The sequence below is a fragment of the Scomber japonicus genome, chromosome 2 (genome assembly GCF_027409825.1).
Source record: "Scomber japonicus isolate fScoJap1 chromosome 2, fScoJap1.pri, whole genome shotgun sequence".
NCBI classification, from domain to species: domain Eukaryota; kingdom Metazoa; phylum Chordata; class Actinopteri; order Scombriformes; family Scombridae; genus Scomber; species Scomber japonicus.
This window is the reverse complement of record NC_070579.1, coordinates 21,743,552-21,758,752: the sequence shown is the minus strand read 5'-3', so window position 1 is coordinate 21,758,752 and position 15,201 is coordinate 21,743,552. Positions and strand designations below refer to the sequence as shown.

General features: G+C 37.4%; 1 protein-coding gene across 1 annotated transcript in view; it reads left to right on the top strand.

Annotated features, from left to right (window-relative positions):
• Window positions 1-15,201, top strand: part of LOC128365885 (ankyrin-2-like) — a 115,782-nt gene that overhangs the window by 18,271 nt on the left and 82,310 nt on the right. The window contains exons 2-8 of the mRNA XM_053326506.1: window positions 5,298-5,399; window positions 11,692-11,790; window positions 12,926-13,024; window positions 13,111-13,209; window positions 13,374-13,559; window positions 13,941-13,964; window positions 14,503-14,511. Coding sequence (XP_053182481.1) covers window positions 5,298-5,399; window positions 11,692-11,790; window positions 12,926-13,024; window positions 13,111-13,209; window positions 13,374-13,559; window positions 13,941-13,964; window positions 14,503-14,511 — 618 coding nt within the window. The remainder of the gene's footprint in view (window positions 1-5,297; window positions 5,400-11,691; window positions 11,791-12,925; window positions 13,025-13,110; window positions 13,210-13,373; window positions 13,560-13,940; window positions 13,965-14,502; window positions 14,512-15,201) is intronic.

Here is a 15,201-nt window from a genome sequence, read left to right as displayed (position 1 = left end):
TTTTAAGTTGCGTTGGATTTGATTTCATTATTAACAAAAATAGCAGAAACTTTGCTGGACAATATTTTTTTTCAAGTGACGAAGTGAAGTATCCATATGTGAAGGTTAATTTCTTTCAAAACACTTTTTTGGTATCTGCAAAGCTTAAATGTATACATTACGTACCTAATGTATGCCAAGGGTTAGAGGTTTGATTGAATCCTTTGCACCTCGTGGAACAATTTTAAGAGAAGTTGAAGAAGTCATGGCTCATGCTGCTGCTCACCTGAAGAAAGCTCGTGAGCTTGAACAACATCCAGAGTACCAGGCACTACAGAAAGCCAGGGAGAGGAGGAGACGGCAGCGTGAGAGAGCAGAGCGAAAGCGGCAGGTAAAACACGCATAATCCTCTGTCCACATGGACTGACCAAATATCCGCAACTTTGTGTCAGATATCTTGCTCATTGCCATTAAGATTTCATCAACATATTGTTCAAAGGCTGATTCACTTCCTAATATTTCCTCTCAAGAATATACTATACATGTGGGTGTTAGGACATTGCATATGAGTGTTAGGTATGCCGGTAGCGCAGATGTGGTTGATGGTGCAATGCGCACTGGAGTAGATGACAGATGTTTGAAAGGCTCATGCTCAGTGGGAGGTCACATCCTGGTGGTATCGGGAATTGTATGAAGCAACCTTCTGGTAATATTTGAAATAAAATATGTCAACATGTCAGTCACTGAATAATGTACTTCATGTACAAAGAATGAAAGAAGTAAAGAAATTTCTTTCATCAAGTACATTATTTTCTTATATTTGATCTAAGAAAAAGCAGTTGTGTTTAAATAGCAAGTAATTTTAAAGATAACTTGTCAGTATACTTTGTTTTGAACAATACTTGCTACCCTAAGGACTGATTTAGAATGGTGGTCATACTGTTTAGCCAGACAATCAAGAAAGCATTTTCCACGGCCATATTATAAACACAAATACAACAAAGGAATTTCAGTTATATTTTATAAACTTATGTGAGTAGATAGATCATAGTAAGTATTGAAGAGAGACTGCCACACACTGCAGGTTACTTTATTAGGATCAAAACTGTGTTTGACATTTGTCCTCATCAAAGCAGTAGTGTGTTCATGTACTTTTGTTTTATACAGGCCAGCACAGAGGTGAAATATAACTATGGCCAAATGTACACACTAACCAAGCTGCTAACTGGAATTTTATGATACTGATTAGAGTTTTGATTTTTCCCCAGTGTTAGCATGGACTTGGACAGAGTACAGTGAGTAATCCAGTACCCTATATGACAGTACATGACTGACTGCAGGTCAATCTACACAAATCCTGTACAGATATACAGATTACAGCTGGTTCTCAATCAGTCCAATCTTTCTTTGTGCAGCTGTCTTAGCAGAGATGAACGAGATGCTCAGATAAGTGAAAAGGCAATCAAAAGCAATGGACATAGACAGGCACATGTACACACACACAAACACATTAATAATGTGATGCCACACTCACATGTACAATTCAGTATCAGTTGAGCACACATGTAGATGATATAAAGCAAAGAGTTGTCTTTGTGTATTTGTTTTAACAGTTGAGGTAATTGTTGTGTTGTTGCTGTGGGTCCTTATATTACAATAACGACATCATGTAGTTCTGCTTTGAACGTTTACTGCTCTCATTTAATAAGGCAGGTTACAGGCGGCACATGTCTCACCAAGCTTCAACCCCAGAACTACTCCCAGCATTCACCTGTGGTGTCATCATCATGTAAACAAAATACCATTACACCACAGTAATGTTCTCAAATCTAAGTTATCTAAATATGTAATTTGGGGGGAAAACATCTCTGTGGCCTCTAAGAAATTAACTTTTCATAGACTAAATGACTAATTGGTTAATCATCAGTGAAAATAATCATTAGTTGCTGACTTCAGTCATATCTTTAATCACTTCCACTATAAGCTCATATTTTAAATCATTTGAAACATCGATATGATAGTTGTGAAAAGCTAATGACAGAATACTGACTGTACTCTATTGTTTAATTGCGTCTGTTTGCAAGCTTGTTTTGATACACTTGTGATAAGAATCTGAAGAGTCAAATAAACACATTGTATTATCCAGTATATGGATTTTTTTGCAATGGCTGTTAAAGCATTATGCTCAATCCCAAGCAAACAGAAATACATTAAAGACTGTGTAAAGTGAATTCAGACAATTTCTTCTAGACACATTAAATAGGTCATAAATGTATTTCTAAAAAAGGTGTAAAAAGCATTTCAACCATTTAGATTTGAATTGTGGAGCTAGGCTTCACAAACTGTTTCAAGATTTCTGTGTTCAGGATTTAGTGGTATAAATACATTCAGCGCACACTACTACTACTACAGTCTACAGTTAGCCAGTTAGCTGAATTAGTCGCCAAGCTAGCCGCCGAGCTAGCAGCCGGGTTAGCCGCCGAGCTAGCAGCAGAAAGCTCTCAAACATAGGGTCCATGTTTCTGGTAGAGGTGGTGACTTTGGGAGAAGAGAAAGAGGTTGCTTTTTACACAACTTTTTTTAATCATTCAAATTTGGCAGGGTGGTTAACAACACACTTTTCTGTGGTATGTCAAACTCAGAACACATATTTATTCTTACTTTACACAGACTTTAAAGTTTTGTGTTTATACATTGGGAATTTTCTACAGTCCCCTAATGACAAACAACAGGTCCTGTGTTAGACTGTAAATTACTGAAATGTGATCTAAATACTTTGTTCGGGCTCAACGTCCATGCTCTGCATCATGACCCTCAGCGTTCCTGAAGAGCAATGCAGGCCATGCAGTCTCCGATCGTAGTCAAACTCAGCTGTCATGCTCCCCACCCTGGGCACGCACAGCAAGGGGTTGGTTGAAGATGAGGATCTGGAAAGATAAAAATAGCCAAGGCGGGAGACACAGAAAGGGTTAAAATGTTTATGACTGCAGTTGTTATCCTACAGAGAGAGAGGAAAGGAAGAGGAAGAGTAGGTAGGACTGGGCCCTGGCTAAACCAAGCTCACACATTAAGACCGAGCCAGAGGTATCCAAGGCTGAGCAGTTTTAGTTGGTCAGGGGATTTAAGGGCACAGAGGGGGGATAGAGTGATGGCAATAATAAAGTAAGTGCATGAGATTTGGCTTGTTCATCAAGTTTGAACAGAACACGTGGACAGATTTAATGGTTTGTACAGTAGGATTTATTGATGTAGACAAATGTCAGGAAAGTGGACTTAAGAGGCTTTTATTGACGGAAGCAAAGTGAGAAACTACAAGGATTGGACTTGGGCACGCTTTACAGTACAGCACCAAAGTGAGTGAAGATATTTAAGACATTCTTAACTGATTTGGATGGTAACCATGGGCAACGCAGCATCATGTAAAGCCTGTGGATCAGATAAAATTTTAAAGACCACTGGGAGTGACAACGATTTAAACCAACACACCGACTACTATGGAGCTCCTGACTCTGGATCTGAACTTGCTGATTCATTGGTAAGAAGCAGCAAGAGAGACACGGTTCTGCTGTTACTTTCATATGTTCAGTTACTTTTGCTTCAAGTTTCAAAAAGTATGTTGTGTTCAGTTTTTTGCTCCGAGTGTATTTGCATGTGTGTCTTTGTCTGTGTGTAATGACATCTCATGTCAGGGGTTTGACCCTTGATCCTACACAGAGGTGTGGCCAGACCCCAGGCATGCAAGGGGAGTTTGATCCTGCTGACCTCACTAGTTAACACCCAATGGTATCTGACTGGCACGTTACTGTCTTAACACCACTACAAAGGGAGGGTGAAACCTTGTCAACACTTAATTATCAAATTAAAACATCTAGTTGCGTTTTTAACAAGTAGGCATTCAGGACAATAAAATCTTTGTTTAATTTGTTTTACATTTCAGGTCAAATATTAGATATCTGCAAGGAGAGATCACATTTGACACAAAAACTCAGAAGAGCCTGACTAATATTTCTGGAACTGAAATGATTAGTTAATTAATTGATTAATTAATTTGTTTGACAATTGAGAAGATTTTGTTTTTTGGCATGTTGTGTGGAAAAAACAAGCAATTTGATGACTATTTTTTCACTATTTCCTGACATTTTTGTAGACTAAATTAGTAATCCCATTATTCATAAAATAATCAGCGATTATCATTTATTTAAGCACTAAATGTGTCAGCAGGTTTAAAAAGTATCATTATTCAGTGATATTAACTTAACTTGCAGAATTGGTATAAATGTTGGCAGATAAATGTTCTTTCCTTCATTATTTAGAATACTTTCATTTTCAGTGAACTTCAAAATTGACTGTGATCTTACTTTACTACAGTGTGTCAGCTTTTAGTTTATTATTTAGCAGTAAAAAATCTTTACATATTGTATATCCTTGTCACAAATCATTATAAATTGAAACTTAGGAATCAATCACAAAAATGAAGACATATTCAGTATAGGTACTGGCCTCAAAAATGCCATCAAATATCACTTGGCCTCTAAAGTCTCATACTGTTTTAGAGAGATATTTGTGCTGACAGTTGTGGGGTATGTAACAGTAAAATGGTGAGGAGCCTCAGGTTGTCTTGAGGAGTGTTTACAGTCAATATTCGATTCAGGTCAGAGGAAGAGGCCCTGTGGATAGTGTTATACCTTGCTTATATCCTTAGAAAGAACTAGGTCAACATTTTGGGGGGACTTTAGTGTGAATGTATAAAAGTCAATGTGTACATGCACATACAGTCAGCAAAACACAAGGCTACATTTATTTGCTGTCTTGTGTGTCTGTGTGTGTTTGGCAGCTGTTTCTGCAGCCTGAACGTCTGGTGTTTAAATTTAGACTGTCCTACTCAGACAAGCTATTGATACGAGCATAAATTCTAGTTCCCATAAAACACTCTTAACCCGTTATACAAGTCAATCTATCAACCATATCAAATACATTCCCATGTGGCACAACAATAACATGCTACATCCATTTTTTTAAATCATTTTTTTAAATTTTTTTTTTATTTAGATGTGTAGGTAAATACAACCAAGACAAAAACACTAATGGAATGGAATGTATATAGAAATCAAACTTTTGATATTGTTGATTATTGTTTTTGTGTATGTGTTAGTTAAAAAAAGCTATTGCTTATAATACACAGTACCAGCAGCATAACCTCAATGTTTTCTGAATGAAAATTTAATAAGTACACCAGAAATAACACGATAACAAACTAAACAAGCATGGCATGTATTACTGTCTCTAATATTGGCTCCAATCTGTCTTTATCGCTCTAGTCGGACAGCAACACCAGTTTCCTGCGAGCTGCCAGAGCGGGAAACATTGATAAAGTCCTTGAGTTCCTGAAAAATGGAGTCGACATAAGCACCTGTAACCAGGTAAGGAAGATCCAGTACGTTACTTCTACTGTTGCAACTGTTGCTTCATGAGATTTCCATTTATGCTGTTACGTGTGATGTGCATTGTTACTCTTGCGCTACCTTTTGAAACTGAATATGACTGCTGTGTTTGTTATTGACCTTATGAGGAAGGAATATATGGTTCAAAACTCTTATTTATATGCCAGAATACTCTATGTATAGTATCAAACTATATTATCACAAAATCATTGAAGGATTTACATTGCTATCCTTAGATGTGCATTTTTATTTGGTAAAGAACTGCTTTCAGTTTGCATCAGTGTTGATATTGGCAGCAAGATTATATTTAGATATTGTCTTTGTGTTGTGATGGAACTACATAACAGTTATTCTTATTCAGTGTATTTCTATGCTCTTCTTATAAGCTTTAATCTAGTTTTTGTCTATTTTTAGGCAAGGAAACACCCATTATGTCCATTTTACAACAGTGGTATTGTAACATTTTTGACTGTTAACAATGATCACATCTGGCCCAGAATTGGCAAACCAGTGATATATTTTCTTAAATCTGCTGTTAAATAGTCAAATCATCATCCACATTCCAGCCAACATATAGCAAATTCAATGCATGTCACTATCACAGCAGTAAGTCAGAGTCTGCCTGTCAAATCTGCTGAATATAACCTTCACTCTGCTGTGTCATGGTGGCATCATACAAACAAGTTAAGTCAGCACATACCTTAACCTGCAAGCCCCCCTTACAAGATCATTATCACCCTCTGATCTACAATTAGTCCCCTCCCACTTCCCCCCACCACACCCATTCTTCCTTCCAATCCTAGCTGTATTTCACGGCTCTACATCCCTCTAACAGCTGTTATTACCCCTCACACCCACCCACTCACATTCCTCTAAGGAGTAGGGAGAGAGGAGAGTGCAAAATACCTTACTGAATCTCTAGATCTCAGTACACACCCCCTGGCCTGTTTATATCATTATGATTTACAGTAGTCACAAGGTAGCTTAAAGGTGGAGAGGGAGAGTGGCTACGTGACTGTGTGTGTGTGTGTGTGTGTGTGTGTGTGTGTGTGTAAGAGAGACCGTGGATATCATTTGTTCCTCATACTTTCTACTGTCTCATTACTGTTGGCCTTTTGTAATTTGAAAGCAATTTAATTAGGAATTAGGAACTATTTATACGCTAGGCTGTAATTGGTTGGAGAGGAAGTGGCCGCTGCCCACCCATAGCCCTACTATTTGTTGTCATGGGCACCATGGGCTTTATTTTGTTTATCAAGTGGGAAGCCTCACTATTCAGGGCTGCTATACCGCACATGCACACACACACACACACACACACGCACGCACGCACGCACACACACACACACACACACACACACACACACACACACACAGTTGCACCTCTCTCCCTGCAACAGGAGAGCCCTGCCCTTCATAGTATCTGTCAAGGGTCAGATGATTACATTTGAGCCCTTGTCAGGTGACCAAACATGTGGGTGACATTTTCATTTATATCCCAGTGATGCTCACACTGTGTGTGTGTGTGACTGTGTTTAGAGTGAAAAGGTGAAAAGCCACTGTACTATACAACAGTAGGAGTGATTCTTTTAGGAAGTCACAATAAACAAATATCACTCAGTTGTTCATGACATTGACATTGACCCTGTAGCTCATTTTACTGTGTATTTGAGCACTGATGTAGCAAATTACAGTGATATATATATTTATGACACATTTGGTCCTAAACATTTTTCTTGTCAGTGTTGTTAGTGTTTACATTGCAGTTATGTGTGAAATCTGTATTTCAGACAGTGCAATGTGTTCATACACAACATACACACATGATTAAATGCATTACCACGCATGCATTTACACATATACATGAACAGAGTCCCACATGAGTGCGTTGCATAAACTGTACCTCTAGGTGTGTGGTTTGACAGTTGGTTTAGCTGTCCTTAAACAGTGATATATAGTAATAGTAAGTACCTTTAGAGCTGCAATGAATAGTTGATTAATTGACTAGCCGATGGGCAGAAAAATATTTAACAACTGTTTTGATAATTGATTAATTGCTTTTAATATTGCGATCACCTATATATTTTAAGAGAAAATGCTAAAATGTATGTGATTAGATTATGTATTAGGTTGCATCTTAAGGTTTGTAAAACACAGATTGAGATTTTTCACAATTTTCTGGCATTCTATAGATCAAACAACTCATCACTTAATAAGTGACAGATTATTAATAAATGGAAATAATCATTAGTGTTCAGACTGCTGTGCTATGGTGGTAACATAATTATGGTAAGTCCCCACACATTCACCTCCTGTTTGAAAGGTTATTGTTGATGGATTTAGGATTTAGGATGTGGTCTATCTAACACAACAGCAGCATGACATTCTGGTGAAGGAGTTTGATTATAAATACTGGCATTTTACTTGTGTACTTGTAGAATCAAATAGATCCAGGATATTGCTGACTATTACTAAACTACCAAGGAGGGTTTGCTTCTAACCTGATACATTTGTTTGTGTTGATGGAAGATGAGGAGTTCTTCCTTGATGACCATGTCAAGCTAACACTACACACAGTGTGAAATATGATGCCTGGATGATCATTTAAAAGTATTTTGTAACTCATGATTAGCAGCAAAATTGCTCTCAAGGCAATAAGTGGATCGGAATCATGTCTGTGGAAAAGCACTCCACACAATTACAGAGCCATTATCTGTAATACTGCTGTTAGCATTAAAGTCAGTAGTCAGAGCCCTGCTGATAAGAGCATCAGCAGAGATTAAATTATTATTATTATTATGAATGTGCAATCTGGTTAATTGGAAGTAGCAATCAATTGATCTGCAGTGATTTTAAAATGAAGGAAGGGCATATGTTTCAATATAATCTGCAAGTACACAATGTATTTGTGTTAATCTGCAAATATTACAGTTTTATTACTTAAACACTATTATGCAGGGCTAACATCTATACAGTTTTACAAACTGTGTTACGGTGTTAACTATATTAGTTGGATTCCGGAAATGTATCCTAAAATGAATATGATGTCATGGTTTCTAATCATGGTTTCATGGTTTTTAACTTGGGTCAAACTGTGTATCCACAAGTCAGCAGGAGATGCTTGCATGCTGCATGGGACTTTTTACCCTTGGCGTATGTGTTCATTTATAACCAAATAGCCAGATCCTAGAAAGCAGCAGCAAGGTAGTGAGGGGCCAGAATCTGTCACCAAGCGGAACACGCTGTCCAAGGTAGTCCAAGAAGGAGACAGAGATACTTTCCTTGCTTGCCAGAATCAGAGTCCAGCTATCCTTCTTAATAGATTTTATGAATGAGACAAACAAAACACCTTCTATGCTGAACTGATCTCTCAGCTATTAGCAGTTTCTGGCAGTGTCCCTTTGTGAACATAGACACACAACATAGATTTAATTTAGATATCACTGTAGTCACTTTGAGCCAGCTGAATTACATATTGTGTGTGTGAGAGATTGTTATATATGAGTGTGCGTGTGTGTGTGTGTGTGTGTGTGTGTGTGTGTGTGTGTGTGTGTGTGTGTGTGTGTGTGTGTGTGTTTGTGTCAATGTGAGCTGTTCAGTTTCTGTCCTTACAATTAAAGGCCCCCATAATCTACCCAAATGTTAATCCTTGGTGAGTGATATTACTCTTTAATCTGCATGCATTTTACAATATTACATTATTTGCTCTTTTTCCTCCAACATTCATCCAGTGAGTGAGTGAGTTTATGTGTATGTTGTGGGTTTTGCTTGTCTTTCCTGAATACACATTGGTTGAAATGAGATTGAAACATTCCAATCTAAGATTGCATAATTTTTGCTGTGTCAGTGAGGCTGGCATTTCAGAACGGCTGTGTATAGCCGGAACGTGTGACTTTCTACATGTTCACACTGCAACAAAGAGCATTATGTCTTGAGTTTGGAAGCGGATTCTTGTCTTCTGATATCTGCAGTGAGAATGTCACTGACTGACGGACTGACTGACTGGTTAATGTGACCGTATGGTTTATTTAAGTGGAAGCATTGGAAGCATTGGCAGTGCAACCAGACAAACATAGCAGATTACGAAGAGCATCTCCAGCTCAGTATACAGTAACCACACTTATAACATGTGATGACTGTGGTAATGATGATGATTACTCAATTAATATGTCAGTTCATCCACACACAAAAAAAAAATTGACAACACTTTGATTAAGTCATTTAACAAGGAAAAATGTCGATGATATACTGGTTCCAACTTGTTTTCTATTTTATCTTGTTGTAACTGGAATATCTTTGGGGGCTCTTAATCTGATTAAATGAGCAATTTGAAAATGTCACCTGTGGCTCTAGGAAAATGTGATGGACATTTTTCATTATATGATTATTATTATATGATATATGTTTTTAGACTAGACAATTAATTAATTGTAATACAGAATTGAAATATAAGTTTCATTAATTTTTTCCTACTTTTCTCTATTTTATATTATTGAGTTAAGTATCTTTACATTTTGATCAAGCAATTTTAAGACATTTTATAGGCGAAACAATGAATTTATTTATTTTTAGATGGTTAGTGTTCAAGTTGAGTTTAAATTGCAAGTTGACTCCCTGTGTGTGGTGTGGGAAGAGATAAAAAATAATAGTTCTTTAGATGATTTGCTGTATCCAGCACAACCCCATCTAATGGCCTTCTTTGCTAAGTTAGCTTTCTAGCAGGAGGCTTGTTATGGCTTTCAAATAAAAGGAAAATACAAGTCCAAAATTCTCCAATGCAAGCTCATTAGGAACTTACATGAAAACATATATTTTAAATGTCATATTAGGACATGGACAGAACAGGAGGGGGCTCTCAGATGTACCCTTTTAAAGTCATATTACACGTCTTCGACAGAGTCTCTCACTCTAGACACTCACCAACATACTTTGGCCTCTGAGGAACGTCCTCCTTTTTTTCCTTTTTGAAAGGTTGACATTTTCAGTAGCTTCTAAATATGAGTATCCATGTTTGTGTGTGTGTGTCCTACATGCCCTCTATGACTGTGCAGAAACATGACACCCCTTTGGCTGTTTGGCATTTGGCGACTCAGTATGTGTGTGTGTGTGTGTGTGTGTGTGTGTGTGTGTGCATGTGTGCGTGCGTGCGTGCGTGCATGTGTATTGTAAGTGCGCGCAAGGGAAGGAAGGGGGAAATGATAGAAGTGTTAGCAACATAACGGCCCCTCTTTACATCAGTGCCAGGGGAGTCTCTGGAGCCAGGAGGCACAGTCCATCTCTGTAACCCATGTGATAGAGCCTGCATGGAAGAGAATTTTGGATCTAAACCAGGAGGGCTGTTGAGGAAAGCAAAGGACCACTGCTGATAGCTGGAGCACAATTTAAGAAGGCAAAATATAGAAAAAAGCAAAGAAAGATTACAAAGGAGAAGAGAAGAGAGAAGACAGAGAGAGATTGACATTTGGTGTGAAAAAAGGAGCGACAAATCTGAGGGATACAAACGAGGTCACAATTTGAAGTACTCTTCTAGATTGCGGATTTCAGGGGGACACGGGGTGCAATGGAGGAAGAGGATGATGAGGTGAATCTTTTTTGTGTGTTTATATAAGTCTGTCTGTCAGGTGAGTTGTGGTTGCCTGGCAGATAGTGAAACATTTACTCAACTTTCCTCCTCCTGTGCTGCTGCTCACCTGTAGCTCTGGTTGATGGATCAAAGGTGTTTGATATAATGGTCACACCAAGCCTGTCTGAGAAATCAATCATGTTTTTGTGTTGAATTCCTGACTGCTGAACATTTGTAGAAATATACATTCTTCAAGAATTGTAAATCATTTGATGTGTGTTAATTTAAGTGCATATTTTATCCATAGAAACATTTACGAATATTTTATTTTATAATGTTCCTATCCTAATATTGTTTGGGAAAAAAATCCTTCCGCATGTAATATTGTTTTTATGTTGCAATATTGACCATCAGCCTGTTTGTTCATTATGCTGACAATAAAAAATGCTGTACAGTGTAATGCACATCTCATTTTATTGCCTCATCATGTATTATATACAATTTAGCTTAATATTACAAGCTTCACGTGGGTCATTTGCAATTGAATCTGTAGTTGTTGATGTTCTGTGTCCACTCCCTGCATCTTCTAGCACTTATGATGTAAGGTGTGGCGCTTGATATCTGTAGCGTAATTCTATGAGTGCCACTCTCTTTGCTACATTATTTTCTCAAAATCTTGCATTGATGTTTTGTTTTTATTCTTTTCAGAATGGTCTGAATGCACTACATCTGGCAGCTAAAGAGGGACACAAGGATTTAGTAGAGGAACTGTTGGAGAGAGGAGCACCTGTTGACTCTGCCACAAAGGTACACGCATATCTGCATTGTCATAAAGCTTTTACCAATTTTATTTTCAGATATGAAGATCATATTTCAGAGTTCTACTGCACTCTGCATAGCTATTGCAGCTACACAAGATCTTCTATCTTATCCTTTTTACTTTATCCACACTGCAGGTCTAAGAATGGACGATGATAAGTCACAAATTTGTGAATTTGTGCTATGAAAATAAAACCAACTTGACTGAAGCTTCCCAGTTTTGATGTCAGTACTAAATTATGGTGTAAGATAAATGGAAATAAAGGGACAGAGGAGAGTGACATCTAGATGACAGAAAGTCAAAAAGAGAATAAGGCTGATCAAGCATCTGGAGAGAGTGTGGATACACATGAATATATAGTGGTATCAGTTGTGCAGTACTGTGTAAATCACTTCATGGAATCTCACTCCCACTTAAACTTTGAAACTTGATTCACAAGGGTCGTGATAGACATGAGGGTGATTTAAGAAGGAGAAAACCATGTGCAAAGAATTTAATTCTGAAACTTGGTATCCACAAAGTAAAAATAAAAAAATAAAAAGTTAGTGGGTGAAGATGTTTGTGATATTCCTGATGTTTTCAATGTATTATCTCGAATGTGTTTTTGGATTCTTTCCGTTGAATGTCTGGCTTTCTTTAAAATTTTGATAACAATCATGACAACATTTACATGAGTTGCTCCAAGACTTTGGATTGGAAACAGGTCACATTAGACTCCCCATTGCATCATGACAGGAATGAGTTTCTGGAAAGCTGCTTGGCAAGGTGTACGGAGTGTGACTCTATGAATGTCTCATGTCATGTAGCCTTAGCAGCTAGTATTACTAAACAGCCAACAAGGAATTTGTCACCCTGCCCCCCATATCCCTGGACTGACAAGAATTTGGCCTTTGGTATTAAACAGTCAGTTGAAAAAAAGAAAAATGTACAAAAAATGTTTCTGTTATCATTTTTTGGTTTTCTGTATCAATCCAGTGTTATACTTCTCTTACATCTCTTTTAACCAAATGAGACACACACACACACAAATGACATACTCATATGTAACGCACTCTCTCACACACACAGGATATATGCATACATATTTAGCTGGTGCCCTCAACCCTTTTTTTCATTTTGCAGAAAGGAAATACTGCCCTCCATATTGCCTCATTGGCTGGGCAGAAAGAGGTAGTCCGACTACTGGTAAAGAGAGGAGCAGATGTCAATGCTCAGTCACAGGTGAGAATTAGACTATGTATTTAACGAGAAAAAGTTTGTAAGTATATGACATTTAGTAACTCTTTATGCATGTGTTGTCTCTACAGAATGGCTTCACTCCACTCTACATGGCATCCCAAGAGAATCACTTGGAGGTGGTGAGATACCTGTTGGAAAATGAAGGGAACCAAAGTATTGCAACAGAGGTAAGTTTGTGTGAAAAAGGACCTGTGCATGTGTTGAACTGTACAAATTATAATAAACATAGTTTCTAATTTAACTTATAGTCACATTTTCCTCTCTTTTTCTCTGAATTGGTTTCACTCTTTTAACCTTGGTTTTCTTATTTTCCTCTCTTCTGCTCTGCCAGGATGGTTTCACTCCACTGGCAATCTCGCTCCAGCAGGGCCACAACTCAGTGGTCTCCCTATTGTTGGAGCATGACACAAAGGGCAAAGTACGCCTCCCAGCCCTGCATATTGCAGCCCGTAAGGACGATACCAAGTCTGCTGCACTGCTGCTCCAAAATGACCACAACGCTGATGTCCAATCTAAGGTGAGGGAGAAATTGAGGGAGAGACCGGAAGGGTGAAGTGCAAGAGGAGGAATTGAGGGAAGCATGTGGGAAGATGACAGTTTTCAACAAAAGCAGCAGGAAGACAAAAAAGAAGTGTTTGATAAAGTACCTGGCTGAATGGATTATTTTTCATGTCAAAATTTTACTAATTTTATCAATTTTAAGATGTCAATTTAGAAACATAATATTGATGACATGGCCTTTCTATGAGTATTTTGTTGTTTGCTTCCTTGTCTTTGCTTTTTGTTTTCTATGTGTGTGACCTTAAAACTTACCCTGTGTATTGTGTGTTGTGAAAAGCCCTTTCCCTAACAACCCAACACCCTATTCCCCCTTTCTCTCTTTATGCATCCTAACCAGATGATGGTCAATAGAACCACAGAGGTATACAGACTTATCACAGCTTCACTTTATTCCTTTTTGTCACTTCTGACCATCTCTTTCAGCTGTTTATGTCCTGGTCTTTACCTTATTTAGTGGGGACTTAATGAAATCCTGCATGTCAGAATTGTGTACAATTAATATGAATGCATGCAGCTGACAATGCTGTACTTTACACTCCTGCATGGCTAACCGTTAAACACACTGTGTTATATTAATGTAATGTATCCCAGAGAATGTAGGTTTATTGCATTTTAACTACTATATCAATTATCTGTTATTTATTTCTTTAATTTACAGTTTTTAATTAATTAATCATTCTTTAAAAGTTTAAAGTTATATTATACTTAACTGAAACACTGGCAGCACTCCATTATAGCAGCTGTCAATTTCCACTTCATATTATTTATTGTTCTTTTTCTCTACATAGCCTACAGCATGTGTACTTCCAAGCACTTTGATATTGTTTTTTCTCTCTGAAACACGTTGTCAATCTTTAAGTTAACTCTGTTTTTTAATTAAATTGCACCATGTCTATCAGAATGGGAAGGTAAGGAGTAAACCCATCTACAACTGTGTACTGTAGATATTTATATATAATGTATAGCTTGTATATAAATGTCCATTTTTCCGTCAGCAGATACACCTAGTGAATAGTTGCTTTGTGTATTTCAGCTTGGTTTTTAATATTGTTTATTTTGAAGAGTTTTTTTGTTGTTGTTGTTGCTTTTGTGACTGTTTTCATTTTATTTTCTTCCACAATTTTTTTTTTATTTTTTTAGCTAGCATGGCAGGATTACAGGGTTTTTGCATGCATTATGTATTGCATGTGCTATTTTGGGGTATGCTCATTTTTACTGCTTCTTATACGGATGTGTCTGGTTTCTTTTGTTCAGCATGCCGCCTCATTATAATGGTGCTTCAGTAGAATCAGGTTTCTTTCCTGTATCTGCTACTGAAAAATCTAACCTTTCTTTCTTTCTTTCTTTCTTTCTTTCTTTCTTTCTTTCTTTCTTCCTTCCCTTCTTTCTTTCTTTCTTTCTTTCTTTCTTTCTTTCTTTCTTTCTTTCTTTCTTTCTTTCTTTCTTTCTTTCTTTCTTTCTTTCTTCCTTTCTTTCTTTCTTTCTTTCTTTCTTTCTTCTTGGTTTTCTTCTATCTCACTTTGCTCTTCCTTTGCAGCTGTTTCTCACCTGCTGTTTCCACCATTGTTCTGATCCTTCCTCTTTTTGTCATTTGATCT